Source organism: Lissotriton helveticus, chromosome 8 (genome assembly GCF_964261635.1).
Source record: "Lissotriton helveticus chromosome 8, aLisHel1.1, whole genome shotgun sequence".
NCBI lineage: Eukaryota > Metazoa > Chordata > Amphibia > Caudata > Salamandridae > Lissotriton > Lissotriton helveticus.
This window is the reverse complement of record NC_136069.1, coordinates 1,289,404,747-1,289,419,690: the sequence shown is the minus strand read 5'-3', so window position 1 is coordinate 1,289,419,690 and position 14,944 is coordinate 1,289,404,747. Positions and strand designations below refer to the sequence as shown.

At 45.1% G+C, this 14,944-nt stretch overlaps 1 protein-coding gene across 1 annotated transcript in view; it reads right to left on the bottom strand.

Moving 5' to 3' along the window:
• Positions 1-14,944, bottom strand: part of MYO16 (myosin XVI) — a 2,830,569-nt gene that overhangs the window by 2,356,287 nt on the left and 459,338 nt on the right. Inside the window, exon 3 of the mRNA XM_078658257.1 lies at positions 4,993-5,063. Coding sequence (XP_078514383.1) covers positions 4,993-5,063 — 71 coding nt within the window. The remainder of the gene's footprint in view (positions 1-4,992; positions 5,064-14,944) is intronic.

Below are 14,944 nucleotides of genomic sequence, written 5' to 3'. Positions count from 1 at the left end.
GAATGATGAAAGTTGGCAATGGTTCGCCTGGTTCCTGCCGAGCTGTGTTGAAAACGATGCGATCATGATCCACATCTGCTTGTGCGGAGAGATGGGCACATAGCTTCTCTTGGAGTCTTTCATAGATTTCTGTGTCTTCTATGGAAAATGTTCTGATTGGGCATCGGCCCTCAGGACCCACCAGATGGAGGAGTAGCATCAGACATTTTCTCTCTCTTTGTTCACCATTGGCATCCAGGAAGTCACCCAATGTTGCCAGCCATTGGTTCCGTTTGAGACACAGACTCCAAGCATCAGTCTGCACCCCTGGGGGTGGTACTTCAATGCAGGGGTTGAACCGTTGTGCTACTCCTTCCCCCGCCATGAGAGGAGGAGTCTGATCGATTATATTCGCAGGGCACGGGGCTGTTCACTTGACTTCTCGTCTTCTTAGCTGATTCTCTTTAGTCGAGGTCTTCGGTCTGGTCATTTGCTGGGACGTTGATAATCTTCGCGACCATCCCAGTGTGCGCCAGTGAATAAAACTTAGATTTCTTGCGTTCCGAAATGTCCACCACTCAGCTGTACTGTGCTAGACACAGGGCTCCTTCTCTTTAGAGTCACATGCTAGTCGCAGGTGGTTAACGACTCTTCTGCGGTGATGCTGGGCACGTTTGACATCTTTGTTCATTCGAGCGTTCCCTTTACACTAGTGCAAGTCCTCCAGTCACTTCAGTGTATGTTGTGCTTGTTTCTGGGACTGTCTTTCGCAGTCTTGACCTCTTCTGAATCTCATGCGATTCTGCCCAGCAGCTCTTCTCCCTTTTACGCTCTTCGGTATGTGTTCACTATCACCTTTTACCTGTTGCTTGCATTTGCTTATGCTTGTTTGCTTCTTCTCTCCAGTGCTTGTTTATTTGGTCTTGTCACTGCTTCTTCGTTTACTCTTGTCAGTGCTTGTTTGCTTGTTTTCACCACTGCTTGTTGATTTATTCTTGTCAATGCTTGTTTACCTGTTGTTTGCATTTGCCTATGTTTGTTTGCTTATCTTACTTTTGGCTTTGCCCGTGCTTGTCTGCCGTTTCTTCCTTGCACTGACTCGTGCTTGTTTGTTTGTCATTCCTTTGAATTGATCAATGTTTGTTAACTTGGCACTGCCTGACTCAAAGCTGGCCGCTCTCACACTGCACAGGGTCTGTCTTCGTGGCCGCCTGACTTCAAAATGGCCACCGTCTCGGACATCCCAGTTTACACGAGACTTTCTCTCTGTCCATTCAGACCCTGTCTGATTCACAGCAGGACTCACCCGCCGCCGGTCCTAGGAACACCAGCACCTCTCCAGTTCTCCACACCTGTCCACAGCCAGCACGTTCAGGTAAGGTTGGGGTGGGCTCCCACCTTGCTTCTTTTCGCTTCGCGCTCACTCGGCGATAGCGTGCCGAAGCTCACGCATCGGGCGTGAGGTTCCGATGTCGGGGCGCGCTCAAGTTCCGTTTCCCTGCGCTCGACAGCGCTTACCAGGTGGCCTTCTTGGGGGGCAGCGCCCTCTTCCAAGGCAATCCTCACCACTGTGGGGTGCTAGGCAGAGTCGGAGTGGGCTCCCGACTTCTGCTCTTTCGGGGCACGCCGATTCCCACGCATCACGCGTGAGTCGCGTTTTGGCGCGAACGAGCGCTTCTCCTTCAGACGCTCTGGCGCTCGTTTTCCCGGTTCCTTCGTGCTCCCTTCGTCGTCTGGCTTGGGGAGAACGTCACCTGCTGCTGGCCTCTTTCTTCAGGCGGCAGCTCCACACGGCCGCGTTCTCCTTTTCTCGACGCTGCATGGGACAGGGCACTCTCGTGGGATTCTGTGGGCAGTGGTCATGCCCATCCCATCATCGTCGCCAGTTGTAGCATCGTGCTACTAATTATCACAGACACAGAATGTAGTTTAACTGGAGCTTTATTCATTACATCCAGTGTCGACCCTGTCCCTACTCTAACTGCCCTCGTTCCTGTCCCCCGGCTCCTCCCGTTCCTGCTCCTCCCCTTAACTCCACCCCCCAACCACTGGACTACATCACACAATCCTACAGGCAGTAGGGAGGAATGATCATAGTTTGTTGCCAGTCTTTGAGAAAAGATTTTACCCAATTAAGATATTATCCTGAGATACTTAAGCCTGAATATATCATAGCTATTATGCATTGTCGATGGTATTGAAGGCAGTAAAGAGAGCTAATAAAACAAGTTCCCCAATACCACCTCTGTGCACCTATCCCTTAAATCATGCAGTACTGATACAACGACTTGTTCAGTACTCTTACTGTGATGGAAACCAGCCTGGTGGTTGTCCAAAATATAATTTGATTCTGCATAACTGTCTGGTTAAAGACAACTTTTCTACTGCTTTTCCAGATAAAAAGGGTGCACAGAAAAGGCTCAGTATTGGGGGTCTGGATGACAGCCTTCAAATGGCTGATGATTAAGCTAATACCTTTCAGGTTATGTTGATAATAGTAATTTTTACTTAGTAATTGTAATTGCATTCATGTTTACATCATTTACAATAAAAACGTCTGCAGTTTACAAAATGTGTTATTTAGCAGGGCTCATACAAAACCATGTAAAATGTGTATATCTGATCACCAAAGAATCACTGTTCAAATGTATTCCACGAATGTTGTACAAAGTGAAAATACGCAAAAATATGATTTGGTATTGCTTAGATTTTTAACGTCTATTTTTGATCTTCTTTTGTGTTCCTTTTCAGAACTGCTACAGCTTACCTATTGTGTACTCTTTAAACCATGCCATTTATTTTTAGTCTCTTATTTCAGAAAAAAATGGTGTAATAGCGTTACTCCTAGCTACACCGTAACATCTAAGCATAAAATATGGTTGTATGATCCTCAATCCCTCTTATTTTCCCTCCAGAATACCGCCCTTTGAGTTCCATCTTGAATATTAAGTTATTGAACCCACTACAAAGTTAAATCCATCTACATAATCCACATCTTATTTCAGGTGAGTACATGATATCCAAATAAGCTTCTCCTTAAATGTGATATTTTAAAATATAAAGAAAATTAATAAACCATTTTTACTGTGGGAAACTGAGCAGTAGCGGCAACTATAACTCTATTAAAACATCGATGGGTTGTGAATTTTATTAGATGCAAATTGTAGTTTTTTTAAGCATATCATAGTAAGGGCAATTTGGCAAAACTGTATGCCAATTGTTTTCCCTGGGAAGGCAACTACTAAGTAAAGAAGGTTCAAACACAGCCTGGCAAGCACTATGCACTGTACCATATTATGTCATGTATATTTTCAACCTCAGAAGCGGTTCTTGAGACCAATGCTCCGTTCATCCATGATCAGATATCATAGAGACGCTCTGTTTTATTTGCAACAACTGTGTGAGTTGGATCTCTGCATAGCAGTTTTAAACTTAACTCACTGTGCAATCAGGATGAGAAACCTCTATGCGGCTGTGTGGTGAATGCTCCTGCTCTTATGAACTTTTGTGACCCTATGAATTGGATTTGATCCAGTTTTAATTATGTTTTTACTAATTCTATGTAGGTTTTTGATTGTATTGTAGTGTGTTTTTACGGCTGAAATCCGCTGAGTTAAGACCCTTGACAGACTGACTGAATAATTCCTTTTAATCATCTCACAGTCCAGCATGCGTGCCAAGTTCTTATTAGTGAGCCACAAGCCTACCAGAACCTGCCATGCCCGGATTTGGTGGGGTGGTGTTGTGGTCCACCAGCTAATGGCTGATCGTAGTCCCCTCCATTCATCTCCTGCTCAGGGCCTGGGATATTGCTGCAAATGCCCTACCAGGCAGTTGCACATATTTTGGAGGCAAAGTGGACTTCACAAATATTTTCTTAGCACTGGTGAGGATAGGGTGGTCCCCGTTGCATGTCGAGGCACACTGGTAATTTCAAGGATTAAGTTCCCTGGGATGCATGCACACCCCAAGACAGAGAAGGAACCTCGGGAATTCCCTTGGCGATACCATATGCATGCATGATAGAAAAGGTAATTCCCTCTTGTCTAATGTGCATGCACTATGTTGACAGAAGAATTCCCCAAATGTAATTTTTGTTGCAGGGTGCATGAACATTCAAGGGAAGGGAATTCTTGGAATGAACAAAGCAGCTTGGGTCCCATGGGCCCTGGGATCACTGTTAATTCACTGGCAGACTGCACATTTATCCGAGAGTTCTAGCAAGGGAGTCCTGAAACTCCCAAGACCTTGGTGAATCCATGGGTTTCTTCATCATCAGGCGTCCATGCAGAGCCACCAGGGAAAACAGGGACATTCGCCTGCTGATGGCTTGTACAGCCCCACTCTCCTCCAGCCATAGGCCAGCCAGACCTGTAATTAAGAGTGAATACTGCCAGAAGCCTTGTCAGGGGATGAAGGGGTAGTGCTGACATAAAGGGCTGGGTGGCCCATGCCTTCACTTAAGTCTGTGAATCTGCTCCATTAGTCATGGACACAACTTTAAACACCTTTGCAAACGCCGGCGAAAAGGCCCGTACATGTCTCAAATAGTGATGGATACATATCACAGTGTTACAAACCTATCAAATAGCAAGAGCGTGAGTTTTCAGGCTTTTGTCAAATATTGTATACCGTATAATCCTTTGAGTAGATCATCTTGCACCTCAATGCCAACAGAGTACAGCTTGTTAAATGGTTGCATCCCAAGTTCTCTGCAAACGCAATTCAAAAGATCTCCTTACACGTTCGATGGCTGTTTAGAAACCTACATATTGTTTTTCTCTTGTATTCTTTAAAAGTGATCAGACTTTCAAAATAATATTTCGATATAAAACATATACATTTCATCATTCACTGAGCAAGCAGAGTTAGAGTAAATACAATTATGCACAAAGTTCGGCTAAGGCGCGTTTAAGCCTTCCTTATCGGAAGCAATTATTATAGCCATTTAGATATTTATAATTGAAGCAGATTTCTCCATAATCCCTACAACTCTTCTAATATTCTTCTTACCAGATGCAGCAGAGATCCTCCAGAGGAAATGAGAGTATTAAGGTCAGCACCATCCTTCATCAGCCGGAGTACTGAAATTTCAAAGAGAAAATGAATTAACAGAGCCAGAAAACATATTTTCCTTCTGATAAAATGAACGTTCGTGATTTTCATTAACATATTTAATACTAAGGAATCCTCTGTGGGGGCACTTTAGAAACTTTATAGTCAGGTCAGCATATATCACTGCATATTTCTATGTGGAAACCCTTTAATGTGGAACATCTGACGATTGCAGAAATCAACAAAAATAGCAACATTCGCTCAAGGAACAATGTTTCAATATAAAAAGTTCAGCTCAGAAAAACCTAAACAATCCTTTGAGTTAGTCAGTTAAATTGATCTTCATTTAACTCTCACTTACTGTTACCCCACACTCTTTGGAGCTCTTATGAAGCATCATAGAGGAGGACATGAAGGCCCAGATTTACCTCTCACACAATGCAGAGCAACACTCAAAGTTTTTGCTCTGCATTGCGTGAAGCTAGATAGCAGAAAGTGCCTTATCTACACAGATATGGCACTCTCCTCCCCTCTCCCTAGTGCCGGAGCACACTCAGGCTGCTGAGCGTCACACACACACAACTCTGCACCTTGGTGCAAGGGTGTTTGCATGAGTCCACATATGTTTTGTACTGTAAGGGTTCCCGTAGAGTATAAAATACTATGGTTAGACAAGCTGTAAAACCTTTCCCACCGTGTATGTATGCAGTACAGTGCAGCAATCATGCAATGTCGTAAAAGAAAGGAGAGAGACAAGTATTTATCCTTTTAACACATGCTTTCAAGTGGTGTTATTTTTTGCTCTAACTCCTACCTGCTATTGTTAGTAGAGAAGGTTGTGCATCATGGGTGGTTGCATGGGAATCCCCATATACCAGCCTTGCGACGCTCCGTTGAGGTAGAGTAACGCTATACTGGTTGTGCTGGTTTGCATTACTTTTTCTTACAAACCAATAGAAATACCAATTTGCATTCACTTGTAAATCCCCAAAAGGAATTTACCTCAGGTCTGCAGTAAAAAAGAAATGTAAACCCGACAGAAAACCTTTGTAAATCTATGATTAAGTATTTTCAGGTCTGAAGAAGAAACTTAAAAAATAAAGGACTAAATCTAAAGGCTGCCTTAAAAAGGAAATGCACATTGGGGGGAGGGGGTGGGCTGTTGTCTATTATTATTCAGATGATTGCAATGTCTCTGGTCTTTAGTATGGCACTTTAGTTGGTTAGATAAACGAGCAGTTCACCCAATTGAATAAAAAATAGTTTTAAGCTGTGCCATTCACCTAAGCACCGAATACTAATGCTACCAGGACCGGATTGCCGAACCAAAAGCACCCTGGCAAAATGCACAAACTAGCCTCACTCCATTCATCACCTTGCGCTATCGCCTTTCCATCCATCCAATTTCTCGCTCCTTCTCTCCTCTCTCTCCAGATCAATGTTTCCCAAACTGTGAGTACAAGCAATAAATAAAGATGCCTTCAAATTCTGAGTTGATCTTGTCGCATTTGCGGTGCTTCAAAGACAGAGGCCAACACTCAGGATATGTGTAGAAAAGTGCCCCTTTTTGTATGGTTACACCCCACGGTTTTCCTTACATCTAATGCAATCTGACTTGATGTGCCCTGGGTCCCTACCAACCAGGTTCCCAGGGCCTATGTTCTTTCCCAAAACTGTACCTTTGTACCATAATTGGCACATCCCGGGCCACAGGTAAGCCCTTTGTAAAAGGTACCATGGGTACCAAGGACACTGTGCCCAGGGAAGGACTTTAAGAGCTGCAACACCTACTGTGGCACCCTTAGAGACCCTGTACTTTAACACCCATGCCCTGCCATTACAGGCTGCATGTGTTGGTGCAGAGAAAATGAAGAGTCAACATAGCACACATCCCTTTGTAATCAACAATAAGTATTTCAAGTCAAGAATTACCTAGTATCTTGTGTGTACTGCTGAATATGTTTAACATACAAAATATCTTCGTGTATACCCAAACAAAAAATGTCACAATGTTTTCCAAGAAAAGATTATAAAGTTCATATATTAAATATTAGTGTGACATAAATCAATCACAACAATTCATATTCACGTTAGTGACATATATTTTTCAAATAAATATAACATGGCCACATCACATTATATTTGATTTTTGTGTTTTCTTCATCTTTAAATCCACATTGTTGTTTGCACTGCCCTGTGCATTTTGGGACACATAGTCACTTCCCCAGGGGCCCCTATATTGCAATCATTCCAAAACAAACAAAAATGTATCACAACAATTCTTCAGCTTACTGCCTCCCCAGGGGGACCAAACACAACACAACTACAGTGCCACTGTTGAGTTCACCATGCTGCACTTAATGATGTGCTCATGCTAAGCCCAACATGTAAACTCACTTATGGCTTCCTGCGTGCCTCATGCATAATAATCTAGAGATGTGTTCACTAGGTGAGAGCTACCTGCTATACAAACAAAAAAAGGGGTTGGAATAGCCACCATAACCACACTATCACAGCGCCTCCCACCTTCCTCAGGGGGCATCACAGTGCTCAAATATACTCACAAAGAATGCAGAAAAGGCTGTATCCTGAAACAACAACATTGTCTAGTTATTCAAAACTACAACAAAATGTCAACTCAATGCTCATGTGTGAAACATATTTAGAAACTATTAACATACCTCAGATGATCAACTTTAAGAAATGCTGCATCAGCGTCTTTACGGGTCAAAGTTATTCTACTCAACCCAACTACACCCAAACACCACTGTTTAGAAAACCAAAGTAGCATCAGCTACCTGTGCCCAATATGTGTGCCACGCCTACAGCCCACTGCCTTAGGATGAGGTAAGTCACCCCTCTAGCAGTCATCCCTCATTGTCTAGTTATTCAAAAGAATAACACAATGTCAACTCAATGCTCTTGTGTGAAACATATTAAGAAACTATTAACGTACTTTGGATGATCAACTTAAAAAAATTCTGCATCAGCGTCTTTATAGGTCAAAATTATTCTACTCCACGACTGCACCCAAGCATCACTGTTTAGAAAACCAAGGTATCATTAGTTACCTGTGCCTAATATGTGTGCCATGCCTACAACCCACTGCCTTAGGACCAGCTAAGTCACCACTCTCGCAGGGTACACTAGCCCTCAGGTGAAGGTACAGTGGCATAAGCCCTGTAGCCTACAGTGTCCAAATCCATTCTTAAACATTGTAGGTGTAGTAAAGCCATAAAGAGTATATGGTCTGAGAGTTGATCATTACGAACTCCACTCTCACTAAACACTGAGAAGTTTGGAAGCGAACATCTCAGCACATTAAACACACACAAATAGCAGTGTGGGATTTAATGCACAATGCACTCAGAGATGCCCCCTGAAAATCAACCAGCCCTGTTGTGGTTCCTGAAAGACTGCCCGCCATTTGCCACAACCAGACAGGTTTCTGGACCCCTGGGTAGAGAGCTTCTGCTCTCTGGGTCCAGAGACAAAGCCCATCGTGGGCAGTGGTGTCATGCCTCCTCCCCCAGGATTGGCTTGGTCCACGAAGGGGAAAGCTTTAAGGCTGGCTACCTTTGGAAGTTGTCCCTGACTTTTGCTGCCCCCAGCAATTGGCTCCCACCGGTTCTGTCCCCCAATTTGGTCAGGGGAATCGGTGGGAAAACCAAGCTAGAAAGAGCAATGTGCCCACCTTTGCCAAGGTGAAACACACATCAACAGTCCCCTACATCTTGAAGATGAGGGGACCCAGCCAATTAGGGAGAGTCTCACACCCCTCTCCCACTGGAGGGTGGCATAATAGGGGGTGTACCCATCCCAAGGAAGGGACCCATTACACAATCCACACACTCCTTTAAACACCCCTAAATCTAGTATTTAGAGGCAACCCTGAACCTTTCCTCTTCAGATTCAAGGAAGAAAGAAGAAGGATCTAAGAGCTGTGCTGACCTAGAGAGAAGACTACACCTACTGCTCTGGCCCAAGCCCTACCAGCATGTCCTGATTCCGACCTTCCTGAAGCGAAGAAACCGGCATATTCAGCAGCCCCCAGAGCCCGGAGGGCCTACCCTACACTCACTTTACAGACTCTGTCTTCCGTGAGTACCAGATTTGCTCAACAAAGACTCCAAGACCAGAATCCGGATTCCGGCGATTCAGCAATTGTGTACCACTCTGTATCCACAGCCCGAGCAGCACCATGAGGAGGTCTCCCCAGTGCTCCTGAACTGGGATCTGGTGATCCCTCGAGCTTCAAGATGACGACTGCCACCTCAACTTAAAGGGAGTTGGTAAGAAGACCCTCACGCCGAAGGACACCCCTGCACCTGAAGCCCCACTTCTTTGGGTGGCCCAACGGATGGTGTCCAGGCAGCCCTCAAGATTATAACTTACCTCTCCAGCTTGTGGTCACCTTCAAGAAGTCTCCCTGCCCAAGCCTGCAGCAACTTTGCCAAACCAAATGTCTCCACTGAGAAGCACAGGGTCCCCCATGTTGTGTTGACACCCTGCACCCGGCGGCCTAAGTGCCGCTGGTGGTGCAGCTTCTGTACTGGTTGTTGGCCCCTGCAGTGCTGACCTTAACCCCACGCGCCTTGCTTCCACACCCGAGTGGCCTGCTGATAAGCAGTCCCAGATTGAAGGCCCGCTTAGCCTCATTGGCTAACATTGGGCTCCTGCACTCTGCACCTGGACGCCCCAGTGCTGCTGGTGGTGCAACTTGAGTGCCAACCTAGACCTTGGGGAACCTAGCAAAACATAAAATAATGTTCCGTAGATAATTTTTTATTTAATGCTTTTTCTTTTAACAAGGAAAAGTACTTTACCATAAGGGTGGGCGTCCGAATCGGCTACGCCCACGGAGTAGGCGTAGTGTTGCCTTCTACGCATTTTACGTAGACAGCGTAGCCGGCAACACTACGCCCACTCCGTGAGCGTAGCCGAGTCGGCCGCCACCCGCCTCCCTCCCTCCCGCCCTCCACTAGATACTTTATTTAAGCAATTACACGGATTAAAACAATTTTAAAGCACTTACCTTGTCCGAGGCTCGTCCGGGTCTCCCCCTTTGAATAGCGTCCTTTTCCTGGATACCAATGCGCATGCGCGGGCGGCCGCGCATGCGCATTTCTCGGGAGAAATGCGCATGCGCGGCCACCCGCGCATGCGCATTGGTATCCAGGAAAAGGACGCTATTCAAAGAGGGAGACCCGGACGAGCCCCGGACAAGGTAAGTGCTTTAAAGTTGTTTTAATCCGTGTAATTGCTTAAATAAAGTATGTAGAGGAGAGCGGGAGGGAGGTGCGTAGTGGGGCTACGCGGAGTGCGGGAGTGGGCGTAGCTTCTCGCCCTCTCCGCGTAGCTCCGCGGAGCCCCACTACGCCCCACTACGCCCAGGGTTACTTTACCATAGACACACTTAATTATTATGAACAGAATTACAATTATTCACAAAATCGAATGAGGAAGTTGGAGCCCCTCTCAAGAGGCCTTGCAAACTATGGGGTCAATTAGGATGGCGGACAGACTTTGTCCCTCCGCCATCCTGTCGGAGGACGGGACCGTCCGCCACAGGGGCGGATGTCCAGTGCCTCGAATTAGGATGCACCCGCCACTGTGGCGCATTTTTTACATTGCGGCGGGCGGTGCTGAAAGAACCGCCCGCCGCAATGCAAAAAATGCATGTTGTGCGTTTCAAAGCACAATCTTGACAGGCATCGCGCGGTGCCTGCCATGTTGTATTCTGAAACGCAGGGGGGTACCATAGGTACCCCCATGTGCACCCCCCACCCTCCCTTCACCCTGGGGGGCCCGCAACAGGCCCCCAAAGCAAGGACCGTATGCCTTTTCGTGGCGGCATCCTGGCGTGGCGATACATCCGCCATCATAATTGACCCCTATGTGGGTACAAAATATCTACTCAAAAGGTGGTCACAGGGGTCAACTAACCCACTAACCCCAGGCTAGACCTTGAATCATTTGTACCCAAGCAGACCCTAACAGCTACAACTAAAATACTGCTACAAGTGTCTGTAACAAACTACACTCAGTTATTCACATTCAAAAGTAAGGCATACTGTCTTTGTCAAGGGTGCTCATAATTTTTAAATCAGGTCTCTCATAATACACTTACTTTTGTAAAGTGTAAGCCTATTGATTTTATGACAACTATTACACTACCTAGTCATTATAAGAAAAGGTAGAAATGTTGTATTAAATACACTTTCAACATCAAAAATGAACATTTCAACAAAGTTAATAATCTGTGTTGGACCTTGCCCTCTCAGTAGATACACCCCCAAACATTTTGCATGTTTTCCTCCACTTGTTTTCTGAATTAGATTTTTTTAGCCATAGTACTCTGTGCACTTCACCACTGCAAACCAGTGCTAAAGTGCTTGTGCTCTCTCCTTTAAACATAATTTAATTGTTTGATACCTAATTGGCATACGTAATTTACTTATAAGCCTCTTGAAGAGTGATATACTATATGGCCAGGCTCATTAAATTAAATCCCTACTGTGGGCTCGCAGCACTTATTGTGCCACCCATTAACCCTCTAAAACGTGCGGGCGAAATAAAAGGTGGGCGTGGTTTGGACGGCCCCCGGCTGTACTCCGCACACGCCCACCATGACGTCGGAAGGCCGGGCCGTCCGACGCACCCAAAGGGTTAAAGTAGCACCTTACAACTTTTCCCAGGCCTGCCATTGACGCCTGAATGCAGTTTTAAACTGCCATGTCCACTTAGCATTAAAATACCGGTGCCAAACCTTAAACTTACCTTTTATTACATATACATTACGCCTAAAGTGGGCCCTAGGTAGCCCCTAGGTGAAGCTGCTGTGTAATTGAAAAGGTTTGACACGTACTTTTAAATTTCACAAGTCCTGATAGTGGAAAAACTCCTAAATTCGCTTTTCACTATCGTGAGGCCTGCTCTTCCCACTGGATAACATTGGGGATTCCTTATTACATTAAATAGGCTGTAATTCCTAATTGGCAACATATGGCTATTTCATGTTTGTTCTCTATGACATTTTTATGAAAAAAAACCTCTTTAATGGTAGTCTGATTTTTCATTACAATTTTGAAAATATCACTTTTAGAAAGTTGGCATTTTCCTGCTCTTAGCCCTTTGTGTCTCCAGCCTGTATTGGGTCACATGAAGGGGTATAACTGACAGTTAGATTTGTGAATTCCTTTGTGAATTATTCCCAGAGAGTCACACAACAGAGTTATTAGGTGTGCCTGAATGGGTTACCTGCTGGAAGGTTTGTGGGAGGAGTCCCAGGCCTACTAGACTGTGCTCTGCCTTCTCATAAAGGGCCTAACGACCCTCACATTGTCACTGCAGCAAGTTTGTAGTCAGTGCAGGGGAGCCGGGAAACTCCATGTACTTCAAAGAACCTTTCTAGAAGCTACTCCCACCTTCCAGAAGAAGGGCACCAGGGTATAAAAATCAGACCTTCAGTCTCACTCTACAGTTCAATACTTGACCTGCAGAAGGACTTTCAAAGGACTGTCTCCCGCTGTGACCGAGGTGTATTTTATTTCATACTGACGAATGGTTAGGTTTCATTTATTATTCCTTTTGACTCTCCTCATCTTCTCTTTCGGTCATAATGGAAGTCCTCTGTCTTCGTCATGTCCGGGGAACATCCTTTACCACAAATCTTTTACAACGCGGTACCGTTACCACACAGGTTTTACAACGAAAGTCGTTACTGGAGTTGGAATAGTAAATTAAACTATTCCACTATCCAGCGCCCCCCAATGCAAGTCGTTGTAACGACTTGCGTTGTAAAACCTGCGTTGTAACGGTAAGCGTGGTAATACCACGCGTTGTAACAAAATACATCCTCATGTCCTCAGTGCCTCAGAGGAAAGATAGAATTGGGTCAGTGGAATATCCAACTCTTTTAGTAATGTTTAAGGAGGGTTTTGTTTTGGGGGGAGTCTGTTTACACCTTATCAATTCCATTCACTAAGTGCCAGCACTAGAAAGATTGCTTAAATCCCTCTTTTCTTCATTTCCTCCACCCAACTGCAATGTCTCTGAGATCTTAGGATCCCACCTCCTTCTCAGCCCCGCAAATCATTGCCGTACCTGCACCAACCACGCACCTCCTGGAACCTGGCTGGATTCAGCATGGGTCAGGAGGTTCTCGGGATAGGCTTTTCGGGATGAGCCAGGCTTCTCATTGAAGTCGGCTTGGGTTCTGGACTCTCGTGGCTCCATAGATTCCTCGTCAGCAGTTTCTGGATGGCGTTATGCCAGTATCCAATGACGTTCTGGAATTGAGAGCGAGCTCCTCCTTTCTGGGACCTCCTTTTACTTGTTTGCTTTTCTTCTTCTGGGTACACTCCGGATGTATTCCCTATGTTGCGGGGGATTGACTTGGCGACTCCTCCATCAAGGGTTTCATGGATGGGACTAACCTCCGCTCCGTCCCGTCAGCAGAAGCCCTAAAAAAAACCCTCATGAAGAGGCAGGTATGTCAGCGATTGATGATATGGCTGGCAAAAGAAAGACGGTAAAGCATAAAGGGAAATGGTTCTTCTTGCAGGTCATGTTCATTATCCATGTGGGCAGATTCAGATAATTTGTGACAGGAGGGGAGTACCTTATCATCAAGGCACCGTCTCTAGGAAACATTGACACCAAGAGGAAGGCTATTTTGACCCCTGATGCAAGTGGAAAGGGCTTAGGTGCATCATTGTTTCAGATAGTGGAAGGAAAAGACAAAATGTAAGCTTTAGCGTGTTGTTGGGCCATTCGTCATTTTACATTTTTCTTACGGGGTTTGTCTTTTACACTTCATACAGACCACAAACCCCTGGTGTACATCTTTTAAACCAAAGGGGGAGAGATTACCACTTCTTGTAATGCTAAGTGGCTCATTGATATGGAAGGATACAACTTCAAAATTGAGTATGTGCCTGGAAATAGAAATCTTGTTGCTGATTGTCTCTCTAGGTTGCCGTGCGAAGGGGAAGATGGTATTGGCAAAAATGTTGTTCATTTGGTGGGGTTAGTGGAGGTCCCTGGAATCTCAAGAGAAAACTAGGAAGAATGCATGGATAAAGATCAGTTTCTTAGATAATTGAAGGAGAGAACTGTCCAGGGTTGGCCTGTTAAACCTGGTAATCTGCATGATGAAATAAAGGATTTCCGGCCCCGGCCCATACACCATGAATTAAGCATAGTCAAGAATCAGGTTATGAGAGGGGAGAGACTAGTACCCCCCTCCACCCCAAAGACTTATGGTACAGGATAGCTGAGCTAGGTCACGAAAGCCACTTGGGGAGGATTCTTACCAAATCCAAGGTTAGAGCCACATGGACATGGGCATGATAGTGGAAGCTTAAGATAAGGATTGCCTAATATGTGCTATGAGTGATAAAATTAAATATTCTAGGGATGCCCTGTTGTCGCCTGTAACAGTACTTACTAAACCTTGGGACAAACTTGGTCTTGACATTATTGGTCCATTGAAGGTTACCATGTGGGCAGGAAAATTCATGCTGGGTGTTGTGGATTACAATTCTCATTGGATTATGACCAGGGTGGTGGGGAATATCAATACCACGTCTCTGATTAATGTCCTTATGTCTGATGTCCGATAAATGTCATTAATGACAGAAGAGGTGCCAAGCACCATTATAACAGACAATGGGGTTCAGTTTACCTTGGAGGAAATGTGTAAATTCCTAGAAAAGAGGGCTATATAACATCTTAAGACTGCATTATATTGTCGCAGGGCCAATAACTGGATGGAATGGGCCAATCGCATGATCAAGGACTGTTTGTAACTGGCATGTGTGTCTGGTCTACCCACAGACAAAGTCCTTCAAGACATGCTTTGGTCGTATCACACTACACCTAATGTGATAACTCAGGAGTCAAGTGT